This window comes from Delphinus delphis, chromosome 20, assembly GCF_949987515.2.
Source record: "Delphinus delphis chromosome 20, mDelDel1.2, whole genome shotgun sequence".
Taxonomy (NCBI): domain Eukaryota; kingdom Metazoa; phylum Chordata; class Mammalia; order Artiodactyla; family Delphinidae; genus Delphinus; species Delphinus delphis.
This window is the reverse complement of record NC_082702.1, coordinates 2,844,081-2,869,616: the sequence shown is the minus strand read 5'-3', so window position 1 is coordinate 2,869,616 and position 25,536 is coordinate 2,844,081. Positions and strand designations below refer to the sequence as shown.

At 45.5% G+C, this 25,536-nt stretch overlaps 1 protein-coding gene across 1 annotated transcript; it reads left to right on the top strand.

Annotated features, from left to right (window-relative positions):
- Positions 1 to 23,814, top strand: NLRP13 (NLR family pyrin domain containing 13). The gene is given in 11 exon segments (XM_060000583.1): positions 1 to 64; positions 8,554 to 8,723; positions 8,725 to 8,879; positions 11,403 to 11,422; positions 12,742 to 12,810; positions 15,965 to 16,062; positions 16,065 to 17,572; positions 19,673 to 19,792; positions 19,794 to 19,838; positions 22,183 to 22,350; positions 23,640 to 23,814. Coding segments are annotated over 11 exon segments (2,592 nt in total).
- The last annotated feature ends 1,722 nt before the right edge of the window (positions 23,815 to 25,536 follow it).

Sequence of the window (25,536 nt, the reverse complement as noted above, 5' to 3'; positions counted from 1 at the left end):
ATGTACAGCATGACTCCATCTTTGAAAGGGAAGGCGGAGGAGGAAGAGGACGGGAAGAAAGAAGGCAAGTGAGCGGAGGAAGGAGGGGGGGAAGGAGATGAGGAAGAGCGGGGGGAAGAGTCAGAATCCCAGCTCACGTCACTCATCTTTACCCGAGGCCGAGAGCCTCAGCGCCAGCGATAAAGAGGACCGGTTGGAAGAGAGAAGAGACGCGACCTGGGGAGACATGAAGTTATAGGAACGTGAGAACACCACCCCAGGGGACAGATTTATGTAATCCATACCTGATGGAGCATACCATGTGCTGGATATCCTCTTCCCCTCCCTTCCTCCAAGACTCTCTGGCCTGCGGAAAGACCTGGGAGCCCCTCCACTATTGGGGCTCAGTGTTTAGACTCAAAACCACGTTGTAGTTTTTAATTCTCTATGCCACTTATTAGCAAGGTGACTTTGGGGAAATTGCAGAGCCTCTTTGCGCCTCTTTTCTCATCTCTGGTACCAGGATCTTATCCTATGTGCTCTTGGGGTTGTGAGGATTCTCAGAGAGATACACCCACTAGTACATTTAAGCCAGTGCCTGGTTCATCACAGCTAACAGTGACTCAGGGCTTCCTTCTATACCATGATTATTCTAAAGGCTCAATGCGAATTTATAAAACACCTGAAATCGAAGGTTTATTCCCTTCTCTGCATCTTCTTGCTTCTTCTCCACCATATGTCTTTCTTTTGTCTTCCTCCATCGTGTTTTATGTGCGTAAAAAGTGGAATGTGGAGGAGAAAAGAATGAAGTCACTAGGGGGAGTGGGGCTTTCGCCTTGGTCTACCTACTACTCGTATCCTATTGCTTCTCTGAGTTATCTTTTTTATATATCATCATCTGTTAATTCTCATCTCCATCACCCAAGAACTTCCTGGATACTTAAGTCATCATGTATTGGGCACTGACTCAAAGTTTTATCTCCTTCAACTCACTGCAGTGAATTTGGAGAATTGCAAGCTCCCCGTGGATGACGACCACCTCTGAAGTAGCCACGCTACTTAACCTTCACCTCCACTCTTGATTCTGTTATTCTGATATTTGAGCAAAAAGAAAAAGTCTACCTTAAGAGAAAAGACAGGTCTTAAATAAACAACCTAACTTTGTAGACAACCTAACCTCAAAGAACTGGAAAAAGAACGAACTTAGCCCAACTGGGCCTGGTGAACTCAAGTATCTGGTGTAGTAACTGTAAGAAAGTGATGTGGAAAAATAGGAGGTAGAAGAGAGGAAAACAGCACCACCACTCACTGCTGAAGGGAATGAGGCTTCCTGTCTCCTTCCTGTCACAAACATCTCCCAAGGCAGAAAGAAAAAGCACTGGGTCTGCCCCACTTTCCACCCTAATAGGCCCTGGGGTTCTGGGCAACGTGCATCCTCCCTTCCCATTGGCTGGGGCTGGGTGTTATCATTCTTCATGGCACAGATTTGAAAGCATTTAGCATCCTCGGTCAGAGGAATTGGGCTACAAGGCTTATTCTCACAGGTGCTTCCAGTTTGTGAAGGATCTGCTCTCCTACCGCTTAGATTCAGAAGAACAAACAACTTTAGAGAATTAGAGGATTGGAGTGTTCCCCAAACTCACAGAGGGCTAGCACTGCTGTCAGCCCAAAGGTGCTGCATCCAATGGAAAACATCTAGAGCAATTAATTGGATGATCTCGTTCACATGAGCATCTCCTATTTGGAATGTAATCCTACTAAGCAAAAGGAGGGTTTCAGTATCACCAGGACCCAATGTGGGTCCCAAAGCAATAGACCCTATCGAAGGAGACTCAGAGACAGAGCAGGTAGGAAAATCACACACACACACACCCAGACATATATATAAACACATATATTGGTAGTAGGTTTCCATGGGGTCTTTTGGGTCTTCTGAAATGTAATCAAGTTATCTGTACATATAGTTTTACCTGTTCCTTTCCAATTCTTATGCCTTTCTCTAATTGCTGATTTAAATTTAAAATTAGTTACAATTGTCAACTGCCTGTATCCCCAGAGCCTATTAAGGTGGAAGGTGGGGCAGACCAAGTGCATTTTCCTTCTGCTTTGGGATGATGTTTGTGACAGGGGTGAGTTAAATTAGTTAAAATTGCTAATTTAATTGGCTAATACCTCCAACATGATGTTAATTCGTAGTAGCCATGAGATCATCTGTCTTGTTCCTGACTTCAGTGGAAAAGCCTCCGTGTTTATGATGGAATGGCTTCATAGGTGGTTTTCCTGGCATTGGGAGAAGAAGTGGTCCCTAGATGTGGTTGCCTCCGTGATTTTCAGGGCTCATAGACTCTCTTTTAAAATTGTATTGAAGTATAGTTGATTTACAATGTTATGTTAGTTTCTGCTGCACAGCAAAGTGATTCAGTTATACATATATATACATTCTTTTTAATATTCTTTTCCATGATGGTTTATCCCAGGAAATTGAATATAGTTCCCTGTGCTATACAGTAGGACCTTGTTGTTTATCCATTCAATATATAATAGTCTGCATCTGCTAACCCCAAACGCCCAGTCCTTCCCTCCCCCACCTCACCTCCCCCTTGGCAACCACTAGTCTGTTCTCTGTATCTGAGTCCTCACCGCACTCTTGATTCCTTTCATCTTTCATTGTTCTACAAGATCCCTCAGATGGTAGGAGAGGTATTCACATCCGTGGCCTTTGGCTGAAGTGGAAGATTCCATTTACAACGGATGGGTTTTTAATTAGAAACCCATCTCTGCCTCTCCTCTCCCAGGTGGGGATGATTGACACCTAAAAGAGAAGGACTCAGCAATTACCTGTAGCAGCTGAGTTTTGACCTATGCGGGGATAGGCTGCAATGGAGGGGGCGGGACGCCCAGAGACAGATCTGATAGGAGCTGAAGGGACCCGAGGGCCAATCACAGGCTGGGGAGGGCGTGGAGTTGCCTTCATCTTTGAGGTTCCCTGCAAAGGGCATCTGGAGACTTGTATGAGATTGGAGGTCTGATGGGTAAGTGATGTCTCCTTTCTCTGGGGCTTCAAACTTTCCTGTCCTTTGGTTTTTTTTTTCTTTTTTAAAAGAACAGCGTTATTGTGATTGATTTAAAGTAGTGGGGTGGGTAGAAACAACCAGCTTTTTTGAGGTATAATTAATAATATGAAAAAAACACTGCTCGTATATAACACATGTAACTTGATGAGTTTGGACACAGGCATACACCACAATCAGGGAATAGACATAGCCAGCACCTCCAAAAGTTTCTTTGTGGGTTTCCCTGGAGGCGCAGTGGTTGAGGGTCCGCCTGCCGATGCAGAGGACGCGGGTTCGTGCCCCGGTCTGGGAAGATCCCACATGCCGCGGAGCGGCTGGGCCCGTGAGCCATGGCCGCTGAGCCTGCGCGTCCGGAGCCTGGGCTCCGCAACGGGAGAGGCCGCAGTGGTGAGAGCCCCGCGTACCACAAAAACAAAAAACAAAAGTTTCTTTGTGTCCTGTGTGTGTGTGTGTAGTAGGAACATTTAACATGACACCTATTCTCTGAAAATTTTCAGGGTACAGTTCAGTATTGATGACTGTGGGTACTTCGATGTAGGGCAGGTCCCCAGAGCTGATTCATCTTGCGTAACTGAAACTTAAACCGTGGGTGAAACATACAATAGAATCTTTTTTTTTTTTTTAACTTTAATGAGAACAGGGTTAAGCACATTTATTTATTTATTTGGGCTGCTCTGGTCTTCGTTGCAGCATGTGGGATCTTTTTTTTGTTTAGTTGTGGCATGTAGGATCTAGTTCCCTGACCAGGGATGGAACCTGGGCCCCCTGCATGGGGAGCGCAGAGTCTTCCCCACTGGATCACCAGGGAAGTCCGTATAGAGTCTTAGTCAGCCTTAAAATAGAAGGAAATCCCCGCCATTTGTGACAGCATGGAGGACGCTGGAGAACATTTTCCTAGGTGAAGTAAGCCAGTTCCAGTAGGAAAATACTGCAGGATTCCGGTCTGTGAGGTACAGAAAACACTCCGACTTTTAGAAGCAGAGACTAGCAAGGTGGTTACCAGGAGCTTGGGGCCGGGGAGCGGAAGGTGGGGAGTTGCTGCTGGCGTTTTCTTAATCAGCAGGAATCTGTTGCACCTCTGTCCTCTCGTAAGTGAAAGCGGGATCAGGCTGCTCGCCGCGCAAAAGCCAATAAAGAGGCAAGGTTGGTGGAAAGGAAAGTCTGCTTTATCTTGGATGCCAGCAACTGCGGGGCGGGAATGAGGACTCCTGTCCGAAGGCCGACTCCTCCCTCCTTGACAATCAAGGGGCAAGAGCTTTTAGAGATGGAGGGAGGGGCTACATGCAGAAACAACACAGTCACCTCTGACAGTCATCTTGAAATTGGTCATCCGTGGTCTGATCAGCTTCACTGATTGTTTTAAGTACAGTTAGTCTTCAGGTCCAGGGTCATTTTGTTTCCATTTCTTTGAGGCCAGTTCTCAGAATTGTGGCAGCTTATGTCATGGCTACAGTCTGGTCGTCATCTAGTTAACTTCTTCCTCCTGGTGGGCGTTTCAGTATCTACAAGACAGCTCACAGGATATGGCTCAGAATATTACTTTATAGCCCTTAAGGAGGAACTAAAGTCCTTGACTATGCTTAAAGACTAAATGATTATGCAGTTTTGTTGGAGTGTTTTCCTTTGTTTCTGCACTTTTTTACTTCTCTGATTAGACTTATTCTTTGACTAAAGTTTTCCCACAGACAAAAGGCAGGCTGAGGACATGGGGGGCAAGGACCATAGGGTTCTGCTCTGTTTCACTCTCCTTTGAAGGTTCCCACTTTCTAGACCCAGGAGATTTGATAGGTCTTTGAGAAGCTTCAGCTGAATCTCTCCCTTCCTGTATTTTCTCCCTGCAGCGTTTCTGCACCTGTTTTCACTGACCACTGCCCTGTAACCCTCTTTCCACCCTCCTTGCCTCAATCCGATGCACCTTCAAGTCTCTTATAATTCCCTTTCCTAGGCTTGCTTGTTCTACACGATACAATCTCGTGGACCCTGTGGGATCCCGTCCTACACTCAACACACATGATACTAATTACAGCTGATCTTCCCTATTCATGGATTCCATGCTTTTGAATTTACCCGATCACTAAAGTTTATTTGTAACTCCCCAAATCAGTGCTTGTGGTGCTTTCCAAAGTCATTCTTAGGACGCACAGAAAGGTTGAAGAAATACTTTTTAAAAATTGAAGTATTCTTGACTTACAGCGTTGTGTTAATTTCTGCTGCACAGCAAAGTGATTCAGTTACACCTATACTTTCTTTTTCATATTCTTTTCCATGATGGTTTATCACAGGATATTGAATATAGTTCCTTGTGCTACACAGTAGGACCTTGTTGTTTATTCATTCTATATAGAATAATAATTTCCATCAGCTAATCTCGAACTCCCAATCCAACCCTCCCCCTGCTTGTTCACTTCGTTATTGAGATGTGTGTTTAAATCTCCAATTATTCTTTTCTGTTTTTCGCTTTATATATTTTGAAGCTATACTATTTGGTACATAAAATTTTAGACTTGCTGTATCTTCCTGCTGGACTGATTCTGTTATGAAGTGTGCTGTATTCAGTAACAATTTTGCCTTAAAATCTATTTTGGTAATGATACAGCTGTACCCATGTTTTTCGTGTTGGGGTGTGCACACTGCATTTTCCCCATTAATTTATGTTAAACGTTTTATGCTCTTGTACTTGAAGTGTACCTTTTATTTTTTATCTAATTTGACAAAGTCTTCTTTAGTGTTTAGCCCCCTTATGCTTATATAATTGCTGACACATTTGGAATTTAGTATATTTTCTTGTTTTCTATTGTTCCTTTTCTACCATTTTTTTTTTTTTTTTTTTTTTTTTTTTTGCGGTACGCGGGCCTCTCACTGTTGTGGCCTCCCCTGTTGCGGAGCACAGGCTCCGGACGCGCAGGCTCAGCGGCCATGGCTCACGGGCCCAGCCGCTCCACGGCATGTGGGATCTTCCCGGACCGGGGCACGAACCCGCGTCCCCTGCATCGGCAGGCGGACTCTCAACCACTGTGCCACCAGGGAAGCCCTCTACCATTTTTTGAATAAATGAAATACTTTGTAGTATCATTTTTCTTTAACTTAGTTACACTCTTTTATTCTTAGAGTGGTTGCCCCAGAGAGTTCAATATTCATCTTTCACCGGTAGTTGACCTGAGATTACATCCGGACTTTACAGTCAATGCAAGAACCTTGAAACAGTTGTTTCATTTACTTTCTTTCATCCTTTGTGTTATTGTTTTCATATTTTACTACGTATGTTACAAAGTCCAGAAGATGTTGTTGTTGTCAAGGGGTAATATTCATTCACATTGATTCACACACCAGCTACTTCTGTGCTTTTTCTTTCCTTCTGTGCTGCTATACTTTCATCTGAAAAAGTTTTTAGACGGTTTTTAGTGGTATGTATGTCTGCTGGCGATAAATTCTGTTTTTAAAAGTTTAAAAATTTACGGCTTTATCGAGCTAAGATGGACAAATAAAAATTGTTCAAGTTGTACAAAATGATTTTTAAAGCTATTCAACATTATTTAACACACATACGCATCGTGAAATAATCACTACAATCAAGTTAATGAACACATCCATCACCTCACATAGTTGACTTTGTGTGTGATGAGAACACTTAAGACTTACTCTCTTAGCAAATTCCAAGAATACAGTAGAGTATTATTAACCATAGCCATGAAGGTGTGCATTACATCCCTAGATATTACTCATTGTGTAATGGAAATGTGTACCCTTTGACTAACATCTCCCATTTCTCCCACCTCCCGGTGGCCCCTGGCTACTCAGCATTTGATTGGAAATCTCTTTATTTTCCCCTCATTTTTAAAGGATATTTTCACTGGACATAGACTCTAAGTGTCAGGGTATTTTATTCTTTACAGCACTGTGAAGATGTCATTTCATTTTCACTTTTTTAAACATCTTTATTGGAGTATAATTGCTTTACAATGGTGTGTTAGTTTCTGCTTTATAACAAAGTGAATCAGTTATACATATACATATGTTCCCATATCTCTTCTCTCTTGCGTCTCCCTCCCTCCCACCCTCCCTATCCCACCCCTCTAGATGGTCACAAAGCACCGAGTTGATCTCCCTGTGCTATGCGGCTGCTTCCCACTAGCTATCTATTTTACATTTGGTAGTGTATATATGTCCATGCCTCTCTCTCACTTTGTCACAGCTTACCCTTCCCCCTCCCCATATCCTCAAGTCCATTCTCTAGTAGGTCTGCGTCTTTATTCCCGTATTTGCCCCTAGATTCTTCATGACCATTTCTTTTTTTTCTTAGATTTTAAAAAATAGAATTAGTAAACAAAACTGTGTGTGACTGGTTGTTTAGATAATGAAATGAGGGTAACAGTTCATGGTATATGGGAAGTGCTTAGTATTGTTGATGTAAATAATAAACAATCTGTAATAAGATTAGAAGACTTTTTTTTGGAGCCAAACTGAACATTATAGCCTGGGAAACAGCCTCTCAGTAGCTGTGAGGGGACTCTCCAAAGAGGTAAAGGAGGGGCCAGGATATATGATTTTTTTTTTTTGGTTGGGAAATGCATACAGTCAATCATACATCTTTGTAAAAGATGACTGTCAATCACAAAGAACAGGTCTCTCAAGTTGATTTTAGTGTTTATCTATGGAAAGAGGCAAGAGTCTGGGGTCATTGAAATTCTTCCTTAGATGTGCATTTCACTATGTACGAGCCTGAAGATGAAAGCACAGGAAGCTTCATCCTGTTTTTCCCATCCTGAATTCCCTTCAGGGCACTGATGGTGGGAGACTGCCGGGGGGTGAGACTTGACCCTTCCTGTAACTGGATGGTGAACCACACTTCATGGTTAAAGCAGATGGACAATGTATGTGTGACAGGCCCGAAGGCAGGCTGTTCTAGCTAGCATCAAGTTCAAGCCAAATCATGTGTCATCCAGGAGGACCTCCCCATGCCTCAGGACGTGAACATTTCTTCCAGCAGTATCGTTTTTCCTTCTCCTTAGAGCTGAGGTCCTCATGTCTGTCCAGTGCTTTTCTAGGCACTGGTGGTACAGCCTAGGACAGGCAAGGTCTGTGTTCAGAGCGACTTGACGTTCACGTGGAAGAGAGAGAGAGAGAGAGAAATAAGCCACACAAACACAGAGCGGGAGGTGCTGTGAGGAGAAAACAGGACACGTGGCTAGATTAGACAGTCTTGAAGGAGGTGGAAGTCATGGTTCATGGTCTTGGCTGTCTGTCTTCTACAGGTGCTATTCATTTTGTGGCTGTCAGTGTTCTTTTTTTTTTTTTTTTTTTTTTTTTTTTTGCTGTACGCGGCCCTCTCACTGTTGTGGCCTAACCCGTTGCGGAGCACAGGCTCCGGACGCGCAGGCTCAGCGGCCATGGCTCACGGGCCCGGCTGCTCCGCGGCATGTGGGATCCTCCCGGACCGGGGCACGAACCCGTGTCCCCTGCATCGGCAGGCGGACTCTCAACCACTGCGCCACCACGGAAGCCCTGTGGAAACCTTGAGTGTTGGGCCAGATGACTTCTTCTCCTAGCGTCTTTGTAGATGATGGCTCCAGTGATAAGCTACTGTCTCACCTGATAGGCTGGGGTCGGTGTCAGCTGGAGGATTTCAAACTTTGCTTCTGGTCCCCACAGCTGCTGCCTGAACGTCCAGTAGATCTCCTGGGCAAACTTGAAAGCCATCAGGCCCACTCACCTGCTCGGTCTGTTGAAGGAACACTTATCCGTAAGGCAGATATGGGACGGGACCCTCCACATCTTTCAGCGCATGAAGCTGACTTCGCTATACGAGCAAATGAGAGCAAATGAATGGTGAGTGGGTCTGTGCGGGGGATAGCTTCCTGGTGCTCGTGGGAGCAGGAAGGTTGCTGCTGGATTTCTACGGGGTCCTTCCAAGTTGCTGGTCTCCCCCTAAGAAAGACTCTCCCTGCCGGGAATGAAAGTTTAAAAGTACGAAGGCTGTGAGAGCTTGGAGCTCTAGCCTCAGAGGGGATGGTGATCAAAAGCAAGAAGAGGGAATTGAAACATGCATACCTGGTTTTGTTCCAAGGCTGCTTTCAAAAATGCAAATTTGTGCCAATGCAGTGGTTGCACTAGGAGATGATTTGCTCACCACAGGAATTTCATGTTTGCTTATGCATGATTTTTTCCAAAGAGGTAAATGCAAAAGAAAAAACCTACAACGAGGGCTTCCCTGGTGGCGCAGTGGTTGAGAGTCCGCCTGCTGATGCAGAGGACGTGGGTTCGTGCCCCGGTCCGGGAAGATCCCACATGCCGCGGAGCGGCTGGGCCCGTGAGCCATGGCTGCTAAGCCTGCGCGTCCGGAGCCTGTGCTCCGCAACGGGAGAGGCCACAGCAGTGAGAGGCCCGCGTACCGCAAAAACAAGCAAAAAACCCACAACGAGACTGTACCCGGCTGTAGTATTCATTTATCTATTGTAATATTGTAGCATTGCAGTATTTATTGTACCAGTCATGTGTTTCATAGTTAGTTAGCAAGTATAAAACTGCACTACCATCTTAATTGTTTGTCTTTTTAAAATGTATCACGGATCCCATTTTCCATCTGGATTTTGCTTGCGACTTTACCTACTGCAGAGTTTGAGGAATGCATATGTCACTTTCTGGCAGACCTGGCTGCCTCTGAGACCTGTAGAAATTAATAACTTTTGCTGGTGCCTGTTACAAGGCAGGCACTAATCTTAATGCTTTCTGTGCATTGGTACTGACTTTTCACACTCTCATAAGAAGGGGGTTCTGTTATTCCTGTTTTACAGACAAGGAAACTGAGGCACAAAGCTCAAGTAAATTGCCCAAGGTCATAGAGGTGGGATGTGAACCCAGGCAGTGGGTCTCCACATCCTCTGTGCTTGACCATGTACTGCTTCTCTTGCCGTAGAATGAGAGCATGAGTTCAAGGAGTGGGATGGGAGTTGGCAACACGAAGTCTTCCCCATCAGAGCTTTGGGCATTGGAGGTTCTGAGTCACAGAAATTCAGGCTTCGAGCATCTTCTGGGCAGGACGAGGGGATGGGGACTCAATTTCCCTGCATCTTCAGTTCCGTCTTCCTCTCCTCCCCTCTCCCCATCATAAATCCCTTACATATGGTTGTCTGGAATAGGCAGGTGTTGAGCAGAGAGCCTGGGAATGGGATCTAGAATCCTTAAATCCCATTTGGCTATCCCGGAGAGAGACACTGGCACAGAGGAGAATGACATTAAAGGAAGAACTTCCCTCCTGGCCACTGGTCCTAACTGGCAATGTCATGTCCTGCTGGAGGCTGCATCACAGGAGCCCCTTTTCCCCAGTCCTTACCTGGTTCCCACCTGGCCTTCTAAAGGGGTGGGGCTTGCAGAAGGTACCTCCTAAGCAGGAGGAAGCCCTAGACCACACCCATCCCACAGCAATGTGGGAGATGACGTAAAGGAACGGTGGACAGGTCAGGATCACTGATATCCCCATCAGCTCCGTCTTCTAGGAAACATGGCACCGTGAGAGTTTCTGTGCTTGAATAGAGCTATGGCAGAGGGATTTGTGACTGAGTCTGTGAATGCACATGTTTATAGGCACAAGTGTGCCGTCTTTTAGGGACTATGGGTTTAAGAGTTCAGGTTTTAACAACGGAGCTGGATTCAAAGGCTGGTTCCACGTCACCAACTGTAACCCTGGACAGATTATGTACCACGGGGCCCCGTTCTCTCTTATTGAGAACAGCTGCACCTAACTGAGTTTCTAGGGTGAAAACTTACAAGGCATTGGGTGCAGTGTAGATTCTCAATCATTTGTTCATCTTTGGGACAGTTTTTCTCTTAACAGTATCACTTCCCTGGTGGTTTCCAGATCCTACATCATCACTGAGGATGACGCCAGACAGGCAGTATCAGAAGTGGGAGGGTCTTCAGCACCTCACTGTACACACCCTCCACCCCACCAGGACTAGTTCATCAGATCTGGGAGAAGGGGTGAACCTTTAGTTCAACAGGCTTCCATAGATGGCCAAACGGAAGTGAGAGCTGGGTTGTTTTTTTTCTTAAGAAATTAGATTTAAATTCCAGGCTCTTCATTTGGAACAGCCCAGCTCTTCTTTTTGTACTTTCTGATTTTTTTTTAAATTTTAATTTTATTGGAGTATAGTTTAGTTGATTTACAGTGTTTCAGGTGTACAGCAAAGCGATTCAGTTATACATATATTCGTTCTTTTTTAGCTACTTTTCCCACATAGGTTATCATAGAATACTGAGTAGATTTTCCTGTGCTATACAGTAGGTCCTTGTTGGTTATCTATTTTGTGTGTATGTCAATCCAAAACTCCTCAATTTATCCCTCCTCCCCAGTGTTCCCTCTCTTGGTAACCGTAAGTTTGTTTTTGATAACTGTAAGTCTGTTTCTGTTGTGTGGATAAGTTCATGTGTACCATTTTTAAAAACATTAGATTCCACATACGAGTGATATATGATACTTGTCTTTCTCCGTCTGACTTGCTTTACTTAGTATGGTCATCTCTAGTTGCATCCCTGTTGCTGCAGATGGTATTATTTCATTGTTTTCTGTGGCTGAGTGATACTCCATTGTTCATATATGTACCACATCTTCTTTATTCCTCTGTTGATGGACACTTAGGTTGCTTCCACAACCTGGCTATTGTAAATAGTGCTGCAGTGACCATTGGGGTGCATGTGTCTTTTTGGATTATGGTTTTCTCCAGATAATATGCCCAGGAGTGGGATTGCTGGGTCACATGGTGCATGGGGAGCCATGGAAGGGGTCCTTTTAGTTTTGGAGGAGAGGACTTTGTGAGTGGCTATGTGAAACACGTCAGGGGGCTGGGGCTAGACCATTCCTCGGTGCTTTTCTTCCGTGGCATTTTATTTCCACAACATTAGAGTGGCTTCTGTGTGCTGGCATTGCTGTGCGCACTTGGGGTACATCAGTGAACAAACACAGGTTGGCTACCGGTCTCCTCCTCCGGGGTGGGGAGACGGGTAATGGACGTGATGAATAAGTACATTATAGGGTGTGCTAGGAGGTGACAGATGCGGTGGAGAGTGGAGGGCAGGGCGGGTGGGGTCTGCTTAAGGTGTGTGCTTCAGGAATCAGGTGCGGTGTTGATCGGGACCATCAGGCACTACGGAGGCGCTAAGATTCGAGCAGAGACTCGGAAGGGAGGGAATGAGTCAAGTGGATATTGGGGTCGGGGGGAGAGCATTCCAGACAGGAGGCTGGCTGCATCCAAGGCCCCCAGGCAGGGATGGGCTTTTAATGTGTGCTGTGGTCTTTGCAAAGTAGCATGTTTCCAAAGTAGTTGGGTTGATGAGGCTTGAAGATAACGATTTTCAGTCTCTTCAATTCCAAGTCTGTCAGAGAAATGGTTGGTTCTACTAAGACCATCCATCATTATTAACTTTTTTTTTTTTTTTTTGCGGTACACGGGCCTCTCACCGTTGTGGCTTCTCCCGTTGCGGAGCACAGGCTCCGGATGCGCAGGCTCAGCAGCCACGGCTCACGGGCCCAGCCGCTCCGCGGCATGTGGGATCCTCCCGGACCGGGGCACGAACCCGTGTCCCCTGCATCGGCAGGTGGACTCTCAACCACTGCGCCACCAGGGAAGCCCCATTATTAACTTTTCTTTCAGTCGGGAAATCTCACTACCCCATCATCACTGTTTTATTTCAGAGATGGCACAGGTATGGGGACCCCAAGATCCAAACCAAGAAGAACCAGAGATGCTGGAAGAAGAAACAGGTTTGGCTCCTACTTTGTGATGATTACAGACAAATTGCTGGACGGAACATTCATTTTATGGGGTCCACATTGGCCACCTCCTTTGAAACTGTCTTCAATTTATAGTCTGCCAGAAACTTGCCAATCTGTTCTCCCGTGCTGCCTACTGAGGAATAGGTTACCATAAACTGGACATTTCCTCTGGGTCCCCTCCAAGGTCTGAGATACCAGTGTCTGTTTCTGGTCTTTGTGTTGCATTAATAGGTATATGTGTTTTTTTATTTTTATTTTTCCCACAATTTTTAAAGGCTGCACCCTATTTACAGTTATTACAAACTATCGGCTACATTCCCCGTGTTGCACACTACATCCTTGTAGCCTGTCTCACACACAATAGTTTGCACACCCCAGTCCCCCACCCTCTCTCCGAGCCCTCCCCGCTTCCCTTTCGCCACTGGCAACCCCTAGTTTGTTCTCTATATCTGTGAGCCTGCTGCTTTTTCGTTACTATCTCTAGTTTTTTTGCATTTTTTAGATGCCGCATGTAAGTGATATTGTATCGTATTTGTCTTTCTCTGTCTGACTTACTTCACTGAGCATGATACCCTCCAAGTCCATCCAAGTTGCTACAGTGGCAAAATTTCTTTCTTTTTAGGGCTGAGTAATCCATTGTGTATGTGTTCCACATCTTCCTTATCCATTCACCTGTCGATGGACACTGACGTTGCTTCCATAGTTTGGCTATTGTGAGTAATGTAGCTGTATTTTTTTTGTATGGGTGGCCCCGTGGAGATTTTTCACACGGACAAACTAATACCTACTGTGATGGAACAAGTTAAGGTGCATCAAAGAAATACATGCTGTACTTGTGGATAATCCAAAAAGAATCACAGAAAAATGCAAAACTTGCAATGAAAAGCATCGATCCTTTGCCCAACCCTGGACTTCTGTGGAATCAACCACAGCCTCTCTTGGCTACCACTTCAGCTGTTTATTTCTGTGTTCATAAGTGATGAACATATACTGCCGTTTCTTAGGTTTTCCATCAGTTATCTGCTGACTCATCATGGCAGGTAAGTATCTCTTCTCATTTATTCTCCAATAAAAGTTGGAGGAACAGGGGTTGAGTGTCATGTGGATATAAGTCAGTGCTGAGCCATGTAATTAATCAGGATTACATGCTATGTTCATTTTCTAGGGCTGCTGTAATAAACTAACACAGACTGGGTGCTTAAACAATAGAAGTTTATTTTTATTTTCTAAGTGCTGGAGAGAAAATGCCCAAAACCAGGGGGTCAGCAGGGCTGTGCTTCCTCCAGAAGCTTGGGGAGAGAATCGGTCCTTCGTCTTTCCAGCTTCCTGTGGCTGTTGGCATCCCTGGGGTTGCGGGAGCATCACTTCAATTCCCACTCTGTGGTCACATGGCCTCCTCTTTTGTCTCGGAATTCTCTCTGCCTCTCTTTTATGGAAATACATCTGATTGCATTGGGTGCAATCCAGGGTAACCTTCTCTTCTCAAGGTCCTTAATCACATCTTTTGTCACATAAGGTTCTGGGGATTCAGATGTGGATATATCTTTTGGGGGGGTCACTATTGAGCCCACTACACATGACTTTTGGGGGGAACCATTTTCTATTTTTTAAAAAAATTTATTTAGTTTATTGGGCTTCCCTGCTGGCGCAGTGGTTGAGAGTCCGCCTGCCGATGCAGGGGACACGGGTTCGTGTCCCGGTCCGGGAACATGCCGTGGAACGGCTGGGCCCGTGAGCCATGGCCGCTGAGCCTGCGCGTCCGGAGCCTGTGCTCCGCAATGGGAGAGGCCACAACAGTGAGAGGCCCGTATACTGCAAAAAAAAAAAAAAAGAAAAATATTATTTATTTTTGGCTGCGTTGGGTCTTCGTTGCTGTTCGTGGGCTCTATCTAGTTGCGGTGAGCGGGGGCTACTCTTTATTGCAGCGCATGGGCTTCTTATTGCAGTGGCTTCTCTTGTCACAGAGCACAGGCTCTAGGCACACAGGCTTCTGTAGTTGTGGTGCGTGGACTCAGTACTTGTGGCACTCGGGCACTAGATCGCAAGCTCAGTAGTTGTGGTGCACGGGCTTAGTTGCTCTGTGGCATGTGGAATCTTCCTGGACCAGGGCTTGCACCCATGTCCCCTGCATTGGCAGTCAGATTCTTAACCACTGCACCACCAGAGAAGCCCCCATTTTCTATTTTTGTTTGAGGTAATCATTGCTTTGTTTTGTTTTAACTTTCTATGCAACTACCATTACATCATCCCAAAGTTCTTTGGGAAGCATAACACCATCAAACATATCAAGGAATCAGTCGGCTCCCTTGTCATAATTTCTAGACCGTTTCCAGAAGCCGCATATCCTTCTCCATTCCATATCGGTTGCCACGTAGCTGCCATCCTGGGACTCCATTTAATCTTAAATTCCACTTTCTTTTTAAATTGAAGTATAGTTGATGTACAATGTTGTGTTAGTTTCAGTTATCCAGCACAGTGATTCACATATATATATATATATATATCCACTCCTCTGTTGATGGACATTTAGGTTGCTTCCATGTCTTGTCTATCATAAATAATGCTGCAGTGAACATTGGGGTGCATGTATCTCTTCAGATTATGGTTTTCTTCAGATACATGCCCAGGAATGGGCATATGGTAGCTCTATTTTGAGTTTTTTTTTTTTTTTTTTTTGCGATACGCAGACCTCTCACTGCTGTGGCCTCTCCCGCTGCAGAGCACAGGCTCCGGACGCGCAGGCTCAGCGGCCATGGCTCACGGGCCCAGCCGCTCCGCGACATGTGGGATCTTCCTGGACCGGGGCACGAACCCGTGTCCCCTGCATCGGCAGGCGGGCTCTCAACCACTGCGCCACCAGGGAAGCCCTATCTTGAGTGTTTTAAGGAACCTCCATACTGTTCTCCATAGTGGCTGCACAAATTTACATTCCCACCAACAGTGTAGGAGGGTTCCCTTTTCTCCACACCCTCTCCAGCATTTATTATTTATAGATTTTATAGATTTTTTGATGATGGCCATTCTGGCTGGTGTGAGGTGATAACTCGTTATAGTTTTGATTTGCATTGCTCTGATAATTAACAGTGTTGAGTATCCTTTCATGTGCCTTTTGGCCATCTCTTTTGCCTCCCTTCTGTTTCAGCTCACAGAAGAAGATACAGAGAGAAGATGAGGATGAAAATATTGGTCCTGTGGGACAGCACCCCTTGGCCTGATGACCATATATATCTCCACAACACGGTGGAGCACAGGAACGCAGAGAGCTGAGGAGACGACTGCATCCGAGCCGGCCTGGAGCCCAGCCACCGACAGTAGCATTGGAGGACCTGGCGGGTGTTGGGAGGACCACCCTGGCCATGAAGGTCATGCTACACTGGGCAGAGGGCATACTCTTTCAGCACCAGTTCTCCTGTGTCTTCTATATCAGCTGCCACAAGGTGGGAGAGACTGTGAACACCACCGTCTGGCCTGCTGGCCTGCTCTCCTGGGACTGGCCTGACTCTCAGCTCCCCATTGAAGAGTTCAGGAGTCATCCTGAGAGGCTCCTGTTTGCCATTGATGGCTTTGAAGAAATGACTGTGTCTTCCAACTTGTACGAAAGCCCGCCCTGTACAGACTGGTACCAGCAGCTCCCAGTGGCCAGAATCCTACTCCACTTGTTGAAGAAGGAGTTGGTTCCCACAGCTACCTTACTGATAACGACCAGAGACTGTGGTAATCCAGATCTTAAAAATTTGTTAGTGAATCCATGAAGCTTGGGGAGAGAATCGGTTGTCGTCTCGGGGTTCACAGAGGGAGACCGGGAGGAGTATTTCATCAAGTTCTTTGGTGACCTAGACAAAGCTAATAAAATCTTGAATTGGTTAAGAAAAATGGAAACTCTTTTTGATTCCTGCTCTGCCCCCCTGGTGTGCTGGACTGTGTGTTCCAGCCTGAAGTGGCAGACGGCAAGTAATCCTTTCTGGCTGGCCACACAGACCACCACCAGCATCTACGCCTATTTTTTCTGCAGCTTCTTTGCCACAGCAGAGGTGAGCTTGTCAGATCAGAGCTTGCCGGAACAGTGGAGAGCCTTGTGCTGTCTGGCTGCAGAGGGGATGTGGTTCTCAAACTTCACATTTGCAAAAGAGGTCATGGAACAAGGGCATCTGGAAGCCTCTTTTATTGATTCTCTCTTGAGGTTGAATATTCTTCAAAAGGTCAGTGACTGTGAAGAGTGCATTTCTTTCACTCACTGAGGTTTCCAGGCATTTTGGGGGGCCATGTTTTATGTGCTCTGGGGAACAAGAGGATCCCTTGGTGGTCCCTCAAAGCATCAAGAGATGAGGGTGTTCCTGAATGACGCCTTTGCTAACACAAACTTCTGCTGGCATCAGATGGCTCTTTTATCCTTTGGTCTTTTAAATACAGACCTAGCAAGAGAGCTAGAAGATACTTTACACTGTGAAATGTCTCCCAGGGTAATGGACGAATTATTAGACTGGGCAGAAGGGTTGGAGAAGCGTGATGCTGTCTCAGTCCACTTCGGATTCCTACAGTTCTTCCAGTGCTTATGTGAGACTCAGGACGAAAATTTTATAAGGCAGAATTTGAATCACCTCCTTGAAGCTGATCTCGACATTCATGGGTATCAGCGCCTCCAGGTTTCTTCCTTTTGCCTAAAGCACGGTCAAAAGTTACGTAAGCTGAGGCTCTCTGTCAGCGGTCCCATCCTTGAGACGAAATTAACTTCTGCCTTGGAAACTCTGGAGTAAGTAATGGAAAACCGTCCCTTCCCTAAGCTTCTGTCATCTTCACAGGCTCTGCCCAAGTTCTTCCGTGAAAAACTGGGGGTCTGTGGTTGTGTTATCAATGGTTTTGGTTGACCAGACATTCTAGATGAGCTCCGGTCTGTGAGAACATTTTCCTTTAGGTGTCATGGAGGATTCCCTGGGTACTCAGCTCATCTCCTTAGAGGTAGATTTTATATCTCAGGCACTGCATGTTGAAGGTGTGTGTGCCAGGCATTGTACTATAACACCTACTTGTGTCAAAATAATGCCCATAACTCAATGGAAGGGGATCTCTTATTCAGAGATGAGAAAACGGCAGAATAAAAGCACAATTTTCTTAGTCAATGTGACTATTAAGTAGCCCATCTCCCTTTCAGAGCTCCAGACCTTAAATAAAATGCTGTATGCCTCTCCTTTGAGCATACATTGGAGCCGGGGTGGGACCGGTGGTGTCAACAAAATCTTAAAGCTTGTTCTGATGAGTTTGTCCCTTTGTCCTCCTGGAAGAAGAAACTTAAAAATACTTGAGCCACTTTTGGTTCTTCTCCTACGACCTTATCCCATCACTGACACTTCTGGCTTCTGAGCTGGAAGGTAAGGAAACCTGACTGTTCTGTTACTTATTTCAGGTCCCGGGAATGTTTTCTAAATTCTTATCTTGAGACAGGAGCTGCTGTTCATGTCTCAGATCCTTTCCTGTTTAACCCTCAAATCTATAAGAAGCCCCAGTCCAATTTGGATTGAACAAGTTAAGATTTTGAATAGATGAATTTCTTTGTGTTCACCCACATTGGAGTATTAGTAAGATGCTTGGTTTGGGAGTCTGGGGTAATTAATGTCCAATACATATAGACTATCATTTGTCCTATTTGGAATCCGTAAAAGTTAAGTAGGGGACTTGATTCAGGTAGCATTCACTGTTGGGTCATGTAAGTGCCCTTTACTCTAAGTGATTTTCTAAGGATCATCCCACTTATTATGAGAATTAATGCCCAGACATCAGTCCTCACTTTATGCGTGATCACCCGAAGACTTAAGGAAGTTTAAGACCTTCCCTAAAGTTCCTAACAGATCTTCTGATGTTGGGTTACGTCCTACTTTTCTACAGCACAGCTTCTTACTGCTTTTTCTCCTCAGCGGTTTTAAACTCTGTATATCAGTATTAACTGGGGTGTTAAACACATGAAAGTACAGGCGTGTATACACAACACACACGCACACACATACAAGTACACTTGAGGTTGGAAACAACTACTTTAACCAGTTACAATTCTGGACTATGGAATAGAACTTTATATATCCTCCAGGTGCTTTCAGAATATATTCTTCGTTTTACTTCCCTCATCTCATAAAAAAATTTAATTTCTGACTGTATTGCTCTTTTATTGTTAACATTGAGAGCCTACTGCATAAGCGAAATTCTAAATAATTAGAATTCTAATAATTCTAAGATCTAAATATTTGCATGAATCTTCTTTAATCATCACAAAATCCTATGAGAGTTAATTTTTTTTTTTTTTTTTTGTAGTACGCGGGCCTCTCACTGTTGTGGCCTCTCCTATTGCAGAGCACAGGCTCCGGACGCGCAGGCTCAGCGGCCATGGCTCACGGGCTCAGCCGCTCCGCGGCATGTGGGATCTTCCCAGACCGGGGCACGAACCCGTGTCCCCTGCATCGGCAGGCAGACTCTCAACCACTGCGCCACCAGGGAAACCTGAGAGTTAATTTTACTAGGCACATTTTGGAGATAGAAAGGTGGAGCACAGAGATTAGATACTAAGAGGCAGAGCTCTGAATCTGTCTTAAGTCTATTTAACTTTAAGTCTGAACGCTTAGGGATTATACCTGTGGTCCGCCTCACTTACGTGGTTGCTTTCCTCCAAAAAGAATCGTTCAGGATTGTGGGAATAAAACACCTGGTGTTGTGCAAACTAGGCTTTTTTGGTTACACATTTTCATATTCCGAACTCCAGTGAGTCTCTTTTCTTAAGGTCTTCTCTTGCCTCCTGTAGATCATATTCTGGGTGTTGGTTGAGTTTTATTTACTCTCATCAGCCTTCTCTCTCTCCCTCACAAAGGACAGGGGTTGCCGATTTCAGGAAACATCAGTGGGAGGACATTTGCTCTGTGTTTTGCAATGGGAACATGAGAGAGCTGGACCTGAGTAACAGCAAGCGTAATACTTCATCTATGAAGGAACTGTTATAAGCTGAGAAGTCCAAGGTGCAAACTCCAAAAACTGACGTAAGTGTGAGACTCTCGTGGTTTGAAGAATGCAATAGGAGAATAACCCACTTTTTTTTTTTCCTTTTTGATGACAGCCGTGAGTTATCTATTGGCCAGAAAGTAAGCTAGGTACGCGGGAGAATAAAATAAAGGGACTTACATTCATGAAGCCACTAATTAGGCAAAGTAGATTGAAATTTAAGAAAAGGGCCATCTGCGGCGGCTGTAGGTGGCAAGTGGGTCAGAAGGGATTCGACCATTCTAGAGCACGTTGTTCTAGAGCCATTCACAACTCCTTGTCATGAATGTGGCGTTAGAATTCAGTTAGTATATGACATTCCCTTGTAAAGGGCATCCTTCATTTCTGCTTGGTGTATTTGAAGCTGAACCTTAAATAGTTTAGGTATCACAGCGGCAACTCAGATGGGGGGTTCTGGCATCACCTCTACAGAAAGTTGTACAGTGTGATTTTCTGAGAGGAAGTACCCACAAAACATAGAAGATGGAATATTTAGGGTACCACCGTGAAACTAAAAATGATGACTCAAAAAAATAATTCATCTCATGTTTTTAACTGAAAAAGGGCAATCTCTCTTGCACGAGAGATACATGTAGACAAACTACTTTTTCCTTAAGACCTTTAAGGTGGACTTGTTTTTGAGCCAAATACGAAGGAATAGAAAATGTCTAGGGCATGGTAGGGGCAGAGTGTTTGAGAAGAGCTAAAGGTATGTGGAGTCCATGAGACGTGCTCTGTGTCTTAAGGAAAGGTGAGTCATTTGTGGTACAGCATTTATTCATTCAATAGATATTTATTGAGCATCTGGTATCTGTTCTGAGGTTATAGCAGTGAACAGAACAGGTCATTCTTGCCTTCATGGAGCCTACACTGGGTTGGAGAAACAAACTTAAATAACCAGGATGGTATATGAGATGGTGACATCTCCCAAAAAAGAAGGAAATCAGTTCAGCAACTCAGAAAGGGTGGGAAAGAGGGAAGCTTTGCACTTTTAGATAGGGGAGGCCCCCTCTGCCTTCCCTATCTACCTGAAAGATATTTGAGTAAAGATCTGTACATTGGATATGAAGCATAATTTGGGATTGAAACTTAGTGGTCCTGTAGCATGCTGCAAGTAGAAACGACAGATTCTCAAATCTGGCCCAAAGATAGGGAAGAGTTAGAAGGTGGAGTTCGACCTTGAGGGAGAAGCCAGGGAAGAAATTAACTGATAAAGGACACAGCAAGTAGTACTTAGAGTGGAATTTGAGATGGAATTTGGTTAGATGTTCTGGAGCCTAGGACAACTAACTCTATCCTACTCTTCCTCCACCTTTCTCAAGGTCATGCCTCAAGGTCTAAAAATCAGATGCAGGCACTGATTCAACGATTTAAGAGCAGAAGAGTTGACGATGTTTTTCCTCACACTTCTGTGTGTTGAGTGAACCAGATCAAATACACGGGTGGCAGGCTTAAACAGCCTTTGATGTCCTTTTCCTTTCTCTCTCCCCCTCTCCCCCTCTGCCCCTCTCCCCCTCTCCCCCTCTCCCCCTCTCCCCCTCTGCCCCTCTCCCCCTCTCTCTCTCTCTCTCCCTCTCCCCCTCTCCCCCTCTCCTCCCCTCCCCTCTTTCTTCCTTCCTTCCTTCCTTCCTTCCTTCCTTCCTTTCTTCTATTTTCATTCTATAACTTAGTTCTCAAGATAAGGAGAAACAAGTTCAAGAAAAAAACGAGAGAGTTGTTCTCACCAGTCCTCTCTGGGTTGGTGTGGGATGGGTGGTCACCTCCCTAGAAGAGTGTCGGTAGTCCCAGGACATCTTACATTAGATCTGGGGAGGAGTGGGGAGAAGATGGATTCCTGACTTCATACATCCAACTGAGCTTAGTGATCATATTTGACATTGCCTTTTTAACATTTTAGTACCATGACTCAAATCAATGTTTGGACTCCTCTTATGTTTTTTTGTTTTAAAAAATTAATTAAATTTATTTTTGGCCGCTTTGGGTCTTCGTTGCTGCATGTGGGCTTTCTCTAGTTGTGGCGAGCAGGGGCTATTCTTTGTTGTGGTGTGTGGGCTTCTCATTGCGGTGACTTCTCTTGTTGCAGAGCACGGGCTCTAGAGCGCAGGCTCAGTAGTTGTGGTGCACAGGCTTAGTTGCTCCGCAGCATGTGGGATCTTCCTGGACCAGAGCTCAAACCCGTGTCCCCTGCATTGGCAGGTGGATTCTTAACCACTGCGCCACCAGGGAAGTCCCTCCTCTTATGTCTTGTACATCATCCTTGAGGTTGTGTACGTGTGTGTTAGAAAGGAAAGATGAGGAAGCAGGCTTCTCTCCCCAAACTTTCTCACTGCCTCTCTTCCTCAGGTGCAAGTCGGTGTCTCCTGTGAAGATTCTGAAGGAGCTTGTCATCGTGCTTCATGGTAACCACAAGCTGACCCACCTGGATCTGAGCTCTAACAACCTAGGAATTACTGTGTCCAAGATGATTTTTAGAACTTTGAGGCACTTAGCCTGCAACCTCAAGTATCTGTGGTAAGTCTTTGCTCTTCCAGATCTGTCCCCAAGATCACGCGTAGGTTTGATGAGTCATTGGGAGGACAGGAGTCAACACTGCAGGAAAAGAATACAGAGAAAGACTAGCAAAGGGGGACAAAAATGCATCGGTGTAGAGCAGTTGTTCTCAAATTTTAACGTATATCAGAATCACTCAAGGGCTCATGTTAAAACACAGGTTCCTGGAATCCACCCCCAGGACCCAGCAGGTCTATTGAGGGGCCTGATAACTAGCATTTCTAATAGACTCTGAGGTGATGCCGGACTGTGGACCACACTTTGAGTAGCACTGACTTGAAAGGGCGTAGCCGTCTTGTCTTTGAAGGGATGAGACACGGGGAGAAATCAGCTCTTGTTCATGGAGCAAGGGGGTCTCTAAACAAAGACCACTCTTCCCAGGAGTAACTGCCTACCCTGGGGCCTCTTTGATAGGTTGGAATCGTGTGGCCTCACCCCTAGGGTTTGTCATCAGCTCTTTGTGGAACTCAGCAAGAACTCAAGTCTGAAATGCCTCAGCCTGGGGGACAATGATCTCTCTCACGTTGAGCTGAAAAGACTGCAGGGGCCCATTGGGATGTCCAAGTGCTCCCTGAAGCAGCTGTCGTAAGTCCTCCTGCTTTTTCAAAAATACTTTCTTTGCGAGTTTGAGTGGCAGTGTGGGGTTGGCAGTGGGACTGTGTTTCGGGAGCCTTGGGGATCCCCCTGTTGGTCCCGCATCCCGCTGACACGGTTCTTGTCATCTTCATCCTTCTCACCGTTCTCCTTAGGGCTCCATCTCAGCCAGCTTTGCCTTCACCTTGGTCTTGGGCACCTTGACCATCAGCTTCTTTTGTACAACCTCCTTAGGCTTCTGCCAGCCTCCTCCAAACACAGTGGTTTTCAGCGAGGGCCAGTTTTGTCCCCACTGGGCACATTAGGCAGTGTCTGGACACACGCTTGTCTTTCAGCTTTGGGAAGGGGAGGACGCTCCTGGCACCTAGTGGGTAATCTCGTGCTCCTGGCACTGACCAGGTGTGATCAGTATCCTACGATGTACTGGAGGGCCCCCTGCAGTCAAGAATGATCTGCCCTAAAGGTCAGTAGGAATGAGAATGAGAAATCTTACCTTTACCCACATTATTCTCCTCCATGAAAATTATGTTCCTTATCTAGTTTAACTTTTCCATGATTTTGGGTCCCAGATGTATGGCCCAAGGGACTGAGAGTTTGAGAAGGAGATAGGAAACCGGGCATAGCTGGGGCTCACCTTGCATCTTCACCTCCCACAGCCTGGAGAAATGCAGCCTGTTGGCGGCCCACTGTCAGGACCTGGCCTTGCTTCTCATCAGCACCCAGGGAATGACTCGACTGTGCCTGGGAATTAATCAGCTCCAGGATGATGACGTGAGGCTGCTGTGTGCTTCCCTGCCTCACCCCGAGTGTGTCTGAGAGAGACTGGTGTAAGTTCCTCCTCATTCGGTGTCTGGAAATGACCCTCCGTGGGGTTAGGCGTTGAAGAAGACAGTGGCTCCTTCCTTCGGGATCCAGTTATGTCGTTGAAAACTAACGTTCATGGAGCACTTACTCAATGTGCTAGTCATTGCTCTAAACACAGATTCTGAGTAGCACCCCCAAATCTGTTGAATCAGTCTCTGGAGATGGTGACAAGAAATTCAGTTTTAACAGGGACTCCAGGAAATTTTTAAAAGATACTTATTTATTTATTTGGCTGTGCCAGGTCTTAGTTGCGGCATGTGGGATCTTCACTGCAGCATGCGGGATCTTTAGTTGTGGCATGTGGGATCTTTTTTTTTCTTTTAATTAATTTTTATTGGGGTATAGCTGCTTTACAACGTTGCGTTAGCTTCTACTGCACAGCAAAATGAATCGGTCGTGCATATACATATATCCCCTCCACTTCGGACACTACAGTGCATTAAGTAGGGTTCCCTGTGCTATACAGTGTGTTCCCATCAGTTGTCTATTCTATGCATAGTATCAATAGTGTACAGGCGTCAATCCCAATCTCCCAATTCCTCCCACCCCAGCCCTTTCCCCCTTCATATCCATACATTTGTTTTTTACATCTGTCTCTGTATTTCTGCTTGGCAATTAAGGTCATCTATACCATTTTTCTACATTCTACATATATGCGTTAATATACGATATTTTTCTCTTTCTGACTGACTTCACTCTGTATGACAGTCTCTGGGTCCATCCACCTCACTACAAATAACTCAACTTCGTTTCTTTTAATGGCTGAGTAATATTCCATTGTATATATGTGCCACATCTTCTTTATCCATTCATCTGATGATGGACACTTAGGTTGTTTCCATCTCCAGGCTATTGTAAATAGAGCTGCAATGAACATTTTGGTACATGATTCTTTTTGAATTACGGTTTCTCAGGGTATATGCCCAGCAGTGGGATTGCTGGGTCATATGGCAGTTCTATTTTTAGATTTGTAAGGAACCTCCATACTGTTCTCCATAGTGGCTGTATCAATTTACATTCGTACCAACCGTGCAATAGGGTTCCCTTTTCTATGCAACCTCTCCAGCATTTATTGTTTGTAGATTTTTTTTTTTTTTTTTTTTTTTTTTTGCGGTATGTGGGCCTCTCACTGTTGTGGCCTCTCCCGTTGCGGAGCACAGGCTCCGGACGCGCAGGCTCAGTGGCCATGGCTCACGGGCCCAGCCGCTCCGCGGCATGTGGGATCCTCCCAGACCGGGGCACGAACCCGTGTCCCCTGCATCGGCAGGCGGACTCTCAACCACTGCACCACCAGGGAAGCCCTGTTTGTAGATTTTTTGATGATGGCCATTCTGACTGGTGTGAGATGATATCTCATTGTAGTTTTTTTTTTTTTTTTTTTCTTTTTTTGCGGTTGGCGGGCCTCTCACTGTTGTGGCCTCTCCCGTTGCGGAGCACGGGCTCCAGAGGCGCAGGCTCAGCGGCCACGGCTCACGAGCCTAGCCGCTCCGCGGCATGTGGGATCTTCCCGGATCGGGGCACGAACCCGTGTGCCTTGCATCGGCAGGCAAACTCTCAAACACCGCACCACCAGGGAAGCCCTCATTGTAGTTTTGATTTGCATTTCTCTAATGATTAATGATGTTGAGCATTCTTTCATGTGTTTGTTGGCAGTCTGTATATCTTCTTTGGAGAAATGTCTGTTTAGGT